This window comes from Xyrauchen texanus, chromosome 14 (assembly GCF_025860055.1).
Source record: "Xyrauchen texanus isolate HMW12.3.18 chromosome 14, RBS_HiC_50CHRs, whole genome shotgun sequence".
NCBI lineage: Eukaryota > Metazoa > Chordata > Actinopteri > Cypriniformes > Catostomidae > Xyrauchen > Xyrauchen texanus.
Window position 1 is genome coordinate 903,853 of NC_068289.1, and position 10,538 is coordinate 914,390.

Here is a 10,538-nt window from a genome sequence, read left to right on the forward strand (position 1 = left end):
AAACAGTCGTACAGGTTTGGAACAGCATTAGGGTGTGTAATGTCTTTCATAAATAGTTTATTTTTGGGTGAACTATCTCTTTTCTTCAGATTACACCAGTAGGACTGAATTTGTAATAATTATATTGTTAGTCAGTTTATATATGTTTTAATTGGCTCTTCACTTCCTAGGTGTCTTGATTGAATGTCTGCTTGCTGACTGTGAGAAAGTGTTGACACTGTTATGCAGCAATGTGCTACAGACAGATATCCGGGTGCTATATGAACTACTTTACCTCTTGAACAACAGCTTTAGACAACACAAGCCCTTTGGAGCATTAAAACAGGTGGGAACCCATTGCCGCAATACAGAATGTCTTGTTTCCTGTAGACAAGTAAGATCTAATTGCTATGGGCTCATTTGCATTATCTGCAGGTTGAACAATGCGTAAACCGCTTGAAAGAGATGAAGTTACAAGCAGCCATAGAAGACCTGAAGGAATTGTGTCCAAACACATTTCAGAGGTAAGATGGGTTTCATGAACAACACTTTTCTTTTGTTCTGATCTCCCCTGTATATAGAGAATGTGTTTTTCTTTCTGTGTAGAGATGCTGGAATGGGGGTTAGGGAATGTGACGTTCCCAGTCAGCCCATGTTGGAGTGGTTCTGTCTCAAAATACTTGGTGCCTCCAGCCTTTTAGCCCGAACACTGGAACGGTGCATCCACACTTTTCAGTATCCTTAATGTTCACAGTGTCCTGTATAATCACTGTGGTTTGGCAAGATTTGGTGCACTAAGTTAGCACGGATTACATACGTTTTAGACAACGATGCACCGACCCTCACAGTGAAGGTTTTACAAGAAGCAAATGGAAGTGTTCTCTAGAATAGGTTTGCACCATTTGCAAATGTTTTCCAAAATTGTATGGATTTATAGCCATCATGGAGTTACGTAACTGTTAGCTGTGTCATTTCCAGCTAATCTTGCACATGAAAAACCTAATAAATGTATATTTTTGTTTGTTTTTTTGGTAAAGAACTTAACATGAAACGCAAATTAGAAATATAACTTATATAATGCTAAAATTAAAATGTTGTTAAAAGCAGGAATGAATTAAACTAATATAAAATGTGTAAAAAGTGTTGTGATAGAAATGCTGATGAACTGTTTATGGCTGTGGTCCTTCACACACTATTTAGACTGGTACGACAACACCTTGCGTTGGCTGAATTCATTGTGCTGAATGTGGTGATTACCAGCATGCTCAGTCGTCTCTGGTGAGTTTATTTACCGTATTCACTCCTAACCCATGGTCAAATCAACATAACAAACTGCCTCTTGTGGCTTATTAATTTATAAATTATGGCATTTTGTATTTTTCATTTAGGGTGTTTTTCAGAGGCATTCTGAGAGCCCTCGGGCCCCTGTACAAAAAATCCACTGAACTCCTCCATTTGGTGGCTCAGTCCCAGCCCATGGCCTTCCTGACTGACTTCACCCTGCCTGGGGACCTGAAAGATGTCTTGTGCCTCTCACATCCTGACCTCCTGATGGAAGATTGTTTAAGGATCTCGAAAAGGAAAGCACATTTGAAATCCTCTGTCCTTAGCAGGCTGTTTGGGGACAAAGGGGAAAAAGAGGATGAGGAAGGAGATGAGAGAGATATAATGCCAATATTAGCTGCTGGTCTCGATGAAAGCTCTAGTCTGGACCTGGGGACCGCAGTTTTACAGCAACGACCAGGTTATTTGGATTAACTTGTTATACTAGTTTTGTACTACTTTGTGTTTATACGCATCTACAGTACATGTTATATACTTCTATTTGCTTATTATTTTCCAGAAGCCTCTCCCTCTGGATTGGACATGAAGTTTGTGCTTCGACAATCTTGTAAAACTTCCAAACAGGTATTTTACCTAGTTCAGGAAGTTCATATATGACTGCTCTTGCTACTCTCATTACACTCAAATGATGAATGTCTGCAAAAATACAGTCAGGTCCATAAATATTGGTACATGGACACAATTCTAATCTTTTTAGCTCTATACACCACCACAATGGATTTGAAATGAAACGAACAAGATGTACTTTAACTGCAGACTTTCAGCTTTAATTTGAGGGTATTTACATCCAAATCAGGTGAACAGTGTAGGAATTACAACAGTTTGTATATGTGCCTCCCACTTTTTAAGGGACCAAAAGTAATGGGACAATTGGCTGCTCAGCTGTTCCATGGCCAGGTGTGTGTTATTCCCTCATTATCCCATTTACAAGGAGCAGATAAAAGGTCCAGAGTTCATTTCAAGTGTGCTATTTCCATTTGGAATCTGTTGCTGTCAACTCTCAATATGAGATCCAAAGAGCTGTCACTCTCAGTGACGCAAGCCATCATTAGGCTGAAAAATCAAAACAAACCCATCAGAGAGATAGCAAAAACATTAGGTGTGGCCAAATCGACTGTTTGGAACATTCTTAAAAAGAAAGAACGCACCGGTGAGCTCAGCAACACCAAAAGAGCCGGAAGACCACGGAAAACAACTGTGGTGGATGACCGAAGAATTCTTTCCTTGGAGAAGAAAACACCCTTCACAACAGTTGGCCAGATCAAGAACAGTCTCCAGGAGGTGTATGTGTGTCAAAGTCAACAATCAAGAGAAGACTTCACCAGAGTGAATACAGAGGGTTCACCACAAGATGTAAACCATTGGAGAGCCTCAAAAACAGGAAGGCCAGATTAGAGTTTGCCAAACAACATATAAAAAAAAGCCTTCACAGTTCTGGAACAACATCCTATGGACAGATGAGACAGAGATCAACTTGTACCAGAGTGATGGGAAGAGAAGAGTATGGAGAAGGAAAGGAACTGCTCGTGATCCAAAGCATACCACCTCATCAGTGAAGCATGGTGGTGGTAGTGTCATGGCGTGGGCATGTATGGCTGCCAATGGAACTGGTTCTCTTGTATTTATTGATGATGTGACTGCTGACAAAAGCAGCAGGATGAATTCTGAAGTGTTTCGGGCAATATTATCTGCTCATATTCAGCCAAATGCTTCAGAACTCATTGGACTGCGCTTCACAGTACAGATGGACAATGACCCGAAGCATACTGCGAAAGCAACCAAAGAGTTTTTAAGGGAAAGAAGTGGAATGTTATGCAATGGCCAAGTCAATCACCTGACCTGAATCCGATTGAGCATGCATTTCACTTGCTGAAGACAAAACTGAAGGGAAAATGCGCCAAGAACAAGCAGGAACTGAAGACAGTTGCAGTAGAGGCCTGGCAGAGCATCACCAGGGATGAAACCCAGCGTCTGGTGATGTCTATGCGTTCCAGACTTCAGGCTGTAATTGACTGCAAAGGATTTGCAACCAAGTATTAAAAAGTGAAAGTTTGATTTATGATTGTTAATCTGTCCCATTACTTTTGGTCCGTTAAAAAGTGGGAAGCACATATACAAACTGTTGTAATTCCTACACTGTTCACCTGATTTGGATGTAAATACCCTCAAATTAAAGCTGAAAGTCTGCAGTTAAAGCACATCTTGTTTGTTTCATTTCAAATCCATTGTGGTGGTGTATAGAGCCAAAAAGATTAGAATTGTCTCGATGTCCCAATAGTTATGGACCTGACTGTAACTGCTTGTTTTCATTTACAAATGCAGTCACATGATAAAATTGATTCATATTTCTCAAAGATGATGTCTCTGGAGCCACAGGTGAAATTGGACATCTCAAGCCGAGCTGCAGACTGTCGGAAAAGGAAGTTCTTGAGCTTATTGAGAAGGGTTTCCTCTTTCAGGAACATGTCTGCACACATGAAGGAAGTGATGCAGTGGTGCAGGAGCTGTAAGCGCTATCAAGAGCACAAGCAGCTCGCCTTCCTACATCTTAAGTGTCTGAGAATGGAAGGTCTGGAAGCTGAAGGTGTCAGGTACAACAAAATACTGAATATTTAAATGACTTGTAATATGTAATTGTGTATAAGGTCAGATTTAATGATTGGGGGTATAAGGGTCTTATTGTACTGTCACATAAAGAAAAACAAAACATTGTAAGCACCATTGCCTTCATGCACTGTGGGGGAAAAAAATAAGAAATTATAATATTTTTTGTGATTGTTTTTCTGTAAAAATAATTAAACATTTGTTAAATTCACCTGTTTATGTCACTTGTTTATGCTTAAAACAATCTACCAGTGCCACAAGACAAAATACACTTGCATTCAAAATGTGTTTTTAAGAACAAGCCTGAAAATCTTTTTCAGTTTTGCTCATCAGGTAGATTTGTCTTATTCTAAGGATGTTAATGTATATTTTTTATTGGAAAGCCAGACAATAATACTTGATGTGTTTTTGCAGTATGTAACTAGTGATAATTGCCCAAATAAAGTTTGACACCAATAACATTTTTGTGTATTAAATCTAATCATGTCATCATTTTTTTCAACCCCAGGACGGAAATCAGATTGAAGAAGTTTAAGTTAAAAGTTCGAAAGGCATTGATGCTTCAGAAGACCTTTCCACCGAAACATTCCTGTACCTTCGCTGCTCTTTGGAGAAACAAATGGCACCGAAGAACCGGTCTTAGATCAATCATGACACACTACAGAACTGCCAGACGCTCTACAAGAGTTAAAGACTTGTTTGAGGTGTCATCGAAACACCGGGGGAAATCCAGCCCACTGGAACAACCCTCTAAAGAAAAGGTGTCTGCAATCAAATTGGCACCCAATCACGAGGACAAATTGGATTCACAGGCCCTGTTGAAGAATCTAAATAATATGCCCAAAGATGACATAGATGATATTTTCTCATCCATTGAATTTTAGTTGTTCATAGTGTTGGTAGAATGAATCCATGAGTGTTATTTTTTTATCATTCAAACTTAAGCATGAAAACTGACGTCATTGTGTGAAAAAGACAAATTAATTTAATCTTTCCATATAAATTCTTTGTAATAATTTTGTCCTGCAATTATGCTGCAAGGAATGTGGCAAAAAAAAAAAAAAGAGTAAAAAAGTGAGAGGATGAACCTGCTGTCAAGAGGAAGTTTGTGAACTTTTTCCCTCATTGGCACATAAAATGTCATCAGAATTTTAACTTTCATTTATCTTCTGGATGGATAGATTATATTGATAATTTAGGGGAATTAATTTGCAAAACTGAACTAAATCTACACATTAACCCTCTGGGGTCTGAGGGTATTTTGGGCCCTGGAGAAGTTTTGACATGCCTTGACATTTGTGCTTTTTTGAGTTGCTTAAAAACATATTAATGGCTAAAGTCTGATAACACTGTATTCAGCACAAACTGGGCTGCAATAATATGTGAGCAACATGTATGTACAGGTTTGTATTTTTGAGAAAATAACGTTTATGCATGGTTTCTGAAAAAACACAATTTTTAAGACATTGAAATAAGGCCATATAACAGATACTAAACATTTGTCCACAAGACTTTTGAGAACTGGGTCTTGTAGCCTAGAGTTTCTGCTACAAAATGATGTGAAAACATCCTGATCACTCATTCATACAAAACAATATAGTAATATAACTTTTGTTAGACAATTTTAGTGTTTGAAAGTTGATATGCGAGGAGGTGTGATCATTTTCATCATTCCTCGTGTAACTTTTTGAACAATACAAACATTGCTTGTGTGTTCTGGCCAAGTAGGTGTAAGAATAGAGAGTTACCCTGATCACATAATCCTGTTCTGTTACCAAAGTTTCATTAAGCAAGATGGACTGCTTAGGAGCCCAAACGTGCAATATAAAGTGCTTTTATAAGTCAATTATCCAGTTTGGAAAATACATTCTGTAAACCTTACCTGGTAAATTGGCCAATAAAGGGGCATTTTAAAATGACTCAATTCATGTTTAATATTGTAGTTTGATATAAAAATAATAATTCTTATAACTTAATTTAAAAGAGCATTCACATGTCACCTTTTTTCATTCAATTACAAGTTGAGTAAAAAAACAAATGTACCCTTTGACAGGATTGCTGCCAATGAAATGTTTAGAGAGGTTGTATTTTTATTTATTTTTTTAAAAACATGATGGACTGGCACTTTCAACAACCTATATCTCCTCAAATTTAAATCAACATCACATGCCTGTGCAGGGTTTACTCTCAACTATATGCTTGTGTTCAATAAACCAAATTAAAGAGCTGTGTTCTCAGAGTAACCAGCTAGTGCCACAATAAACAGCACTTTTACAACATTTATCAGTTTTGTTTAAAGTTAATTTCTATATATACAAATAATGTTTTCCTTATATGTGAAATACTGAGTCAAGGTGTTCTAAAGCTTTAAGCAACTATGCAATGTACAATAACACATACTACTAATCTTTATAAGAGTTCAGTTTACACCATAATCTATGCCAGAATGCCTCATGCATCTCAGGGTCCAGTGGCCAGTCGAGGTAGGTCCTACTTTTAACCAGCCGTGCCAATCTATGATGGGAGGATAGCAACCGAGATGGAATCTTTTCAAGGAACACCAGGTTAAGAATATCCCTGTGTTCTACCTGTAGCCGGTAAGTAGCCAGCTGCATCTCCAGAGAACACCAGTTACTACGGAGGTAATTGTGGCTGACAAGGCAAAGAGTTCGGCGACTTGCATAAATGCAGTCGGTGATGTTTTCCACAATGTCTTGCCCCAACCGGAAGTCCCGACTGTGGAGACAAATTCTCAGGAATGGAGGGCCACGCTGCTCCAAGTTTGGCAGAAGTTCATTTATGACCCAATGCTCATCCTTACAGCTGTAGGACACAAAAACATCATAGCGGTACCGCTGTTTGCCATTTAGATGCAAAGCCTCTCGGAACCATCCACTGGCAATGTTATAGAATGGCTTTATGTATTGGCCTGCACATTGATATGACAGTACTCCAATCATAAAGAAAAATAAAAAAGCTGAGGTGGAGACAAACAGCACAAATTCAATAGAAAATGAGCAATTCTCCTTGGTGTAAAGAATGAAGTTGAGATGGTCCATTCCATTATCAGCCAAGCACTGTAGTTCTTTCATGGTGGGCCTGTACATATAAACCTGCACCTGCCTGTTGTCCTTCACCCATGAGACCAGCCATGCATTATCACAACTGCAGTACAGATTCAACCCCTGGAGATGGAGGAACCTTAAACTGGTGAGATGTTCCACAAAGTTTTCTAGAATGTTAACATGATCTTGTTGCATCAACGCTAGACCTGTCAGTGCACTTAAGTCCTTCACCAGACTTCCATCCAGAAATAATATTCTGCAGTTAATCAGGAACAGTGTTCGTAGTTTTGTCAGATTGTGAAACATTATTCCCAAGTTTGTCTGTTTTGACAAATCAATGTTTTCCAGTCTTATGGTTTTTAAATGAACAAGCTCATTGATTACTACCAAATCTCCAATATCGTCTGAGGACGTTGATTTTACTTCCAGATTGACAACTGATCTAGCGTATTTCCCAATGAATTCTTTTCCACAGGTTACATATGCTGCATTTATCTGAAGTGTGACTATAGATGTCAAGAACGGTCTGTTGCAGTCCTCAATGGTCACATATTGACCTTTGATGGTGAAGTCTAAGCTCTTATTCAGTGTAGTATTGCTGCCAATCACGAGCTGCATCGGTCTCAGACCTGAACTAATGATCATGTGACTCAGATTATACGGGATTCTTCCAAATATATCAGATAAATTCAGCTTGATCAGTGACATGTGAGGTGGGAAGTTGAGATCTCCCAACAGAAGTGTACATAAGTTAATAAAATGTCCAAAAGAATTTGTTTCAATTTGACTTATTGGATTTTCTTGAAGATCTAGGGCCGTCAGTCCATAGAGACCACTGAATGTGTTTTGATAAATGTAAGATATTTTGTTTTTACTGAGGTTCAAATGTGTTAATTTGATTAATCCAATAAAAGAACAATTTTGTATGATGGAAATATTACTTGCAACTAATTCCAGAATTTCAAGATTTGTGAAACACATAAATTGGTGGGAGATTACCTTTCCCATGTTATTTGAGTTTAGATACATAAAGGACAGCTGTTTGACTGACTGTGGAAAGGACAAGCAAAGAGATTGGAAATCAGTTGGTCTGAGCACATGACTAGATACATCAATTAACGAAAGGTTGCTGAAAATCTGGAAGATCAAATGTACATCTAAAAGGGTTACAATCCCAGCTACTTCTGACTCATATACAAGAACTATTTCTTTAATCTCTTCACAGATAGAGAGATACTGATACTGAATGCCTTCAGAGATAGTGGTAGTTGTAGGTGGAAAGTTAATAGTCCAGTAATAAACAGATATAGATTCAATAGAATACAACTTTGCTGCACTACACAACTCATCAATATTAAGTACATCCACCCCGAATTTCAAAGTATGGATTTTATTTACGCCAATCAAGGAAAGTTCTCGGAGTAAATCTTCTTTTAAACCAAATTCCAAGTAAAACAAATTTCCCAGCACTTCCAAAGCTCCCTGATCTATATGCTGTACTGATTCTAGAATCAAAAATACCATTTCGATATTGTATACAGTGGATATGTATTCGTGAGAGGGGTTGATCAAAGAACAGTTTGGGAAATTAAGACTATAAAGCTCCTGATGAAGTATAAACCTCTCCAGTGGTTTCACATTTGCCAGTCGACACAGAACCTCAGACAGATCTTTCAAACACTTTGCGATTCGTAGGTCTTTTAACTGAGGAATTGTATCAAAGACATTATTTGCCATTAATGACAAACTGTATTGGGAAAGAATTAATCTTGTCAGTGAAGGAAAGACACTGAAATCGATAGCTACCTCACAACAGTCATCTGGCCAGAAAGACAAATTTAGAGAAGTTACATTTACCAAACCAGTAAAGGCTTCCGGAGAGATCTCTGAAAAACATCCATTAATTTCAAGGTATTCCAGAGAAACAAAGTTGGAAAAGGAACCAGGATCCAAAGCAGTATAACTAGAGACTGTGGCTCTCTCCATTTGGATGCAAAGGTTCTGTAAATCAGATGGAAGCCCACGGAGATCTTCCTTAATGTTGGTGACTTGGAAGCAAATGGCAGTGTTTGTTTTTCCATCACATATTTCTGCAGGAAATTCTTCCACATCCTTGTAGAAAATACATTTATCTTGAAGCAAAGCAAATACAGTCTTTACAATCAGTATGAAGATTGAGAAGAAAAGAACCATCTTCAATTCCTGATCAATCCGTGGAGAGCGTAAATGTATCTTCTGATTATGCTTGATGTTAACTATACGTCACTGGAAGTTATTAACCGTGTCACATATGTTCACGTTAGAAATAAATTTCCCTTTTTTGTTTCACACATACATATATAGAGAGAACTAGAGGCTGAGAGTGAAGTTCTGCTTTATCACCACTGCTTCCTGTAACAGGTCATGCATTCATGCAGACAGAGCGGTTTCTGTTCTCTAACAAGGTGGGGCTAATACATTCCAAACGTGTCACCATTATCCATCATCCTATTCTTTGACTCTGGTCTAATTATTTTAAGAAGTTGACAGGAGACACCTAGGAGAAGAGCCTCACCATGTATTTTCTCAGCAGTCATGAGAGCACATATGTGAGGGTTTTCCTGTTCCTGCACAGGCCTCTAAAAACACACACTCATATAGTAAAAGTCCTGCTTGACCATCAGAAATATTTGTAGAATAAAATGGCATTGATTATACTTGATTAAAGTATACTTAACTTGATAAAAATACACCACAAGAACTGCCGCTCTCTGGATGTTGTTTGTTTTTGGCACCAATATGATAAATGTAATTTCTAAATTAATTAATTTGGTAATTTATAATTCATTGTACTGTAGTGTTTTATTTCACACAAGAGTAGTAGCAATACTTAAACAGTTAAAAATGTTTTACATTACGTTTTCCCTTGTTGTATTTGCCTTACAGTGAGTATTTGTTCATGAAAGTTATTTGTTCAGTGTCCCTTTAATTCTGGGTACATTTCCTCTGTGGAAGGAAAACGGTTGGAAGTGGGACGGCGCTTGCGCTGGAGTCAGCTCTCTTCTTTGATGTGCACCGAGTGCACAGGTGCTGCTGTTATTGCTGTTTGGCCGGTACTTCTAATAAAGAAGGTAAGTTGAATTACACCATTGTAACCCATGTTTACCATGTCATTCATGCCTACAGAGACTGGAGTGTTCACCGACGCAGAGTCACAAAATAAGGGTTACAGACTGGTGGCAGCGGTGGGATATTCACGTACTTCGGAAAGTTTATACGGCCAATGCATCCAACTATGACGGCGTATTTCTGAATGCACCGCAAAGCAATGTGGTGACTGAACTTTGACTAGATAACAATTTCGTCAAAAGAGACATCGCTCACATCGTTCTATGTTGAACAGTAGTCAAATCAGCTAAAATTGACGCCGCAGGCGCTTCGTCTTCAGACGAGAGGGACGCTGTTGAGCCTGACGATTCAGAACAACGTGCAGAGCGCGCGGTATACCGCACTACAAAAGGGTTACACTTCAAAGTGGATTAGCCAACGTGTTTTCAGGGAGACGGT

General features: G+C 38.5%; 2 protein-coding genes across 4 annotated transcripts in view; one reads left to right on the top strand and one right to left on the bottom strand.

Moving 5' to 3' along the window:
• The window catches only part of LOC127654665 (nucleolus and neural progenitor protein-like), a 95,696-nt gene that overhangs the window by 840 nt on the left and 84,318 nt on the right, over positions 1-10,538 (top strand). For 2 of the 3 annotated variants that reach the window (XM_052141924.1, XM_052141923.1), the window contains exons 2-9: positions 171-325; positions 415-503; positions 586-714; positions 1,180-1,257; positions 1,368-1,723; positions 1,823-1,887; positions 3,679-3,914; positions 4,436-6,281. In XM_052141924.1, coding sequence (XP_051997884.1) covers positions 171-325; positions 415-503; positions 586-714; positions 1,180-1,257; positions 1,368-1,723; positions 1,823-1,887; positions 3,679-3,914; positions 4,436-4,811 — 1,484 coding nt within the window. In that variant the 3' untranslated portion in view covers positions 4,812-6,281. The remainder of the gene's footprint in view (positions 1-170; positions 326-414; positions 504-585; positions 715-1,179; positions 1,258-1,367; positions 1,724-1,822; positions 1,888-3,678; positions 3,915-4,435; positions 6,282-10,538) is intronic. The other variant, XM_052141925.1, reaches the window with a different exon arrangement.
• On the bottom strand, positions 6,276-9,269 carry LOC127654657 (toll-like receptor 13). The gene has a single exon (XM_052141909.1). The coding sequence runs from the start codon at positions 9,183-9,185 to the stop codon at positions 6,330-6,332; it is 2,856 nt and encodes a 951-aa protein (XP_051997869.1). The 5' UTR covers positions 9,186-9,269; the 3' UTR covers positions 6,276-6,329.

What these genes read in the sequence shown, in the direction of transcription:
- LOC127654657 (XM_052141909.1), bottom strand. Translation starts at nt 9,185, where the DNA reads ATGGTTCTTTTCTTCTCAATCTTCATACTGATTGTAAAGACTGTATTT.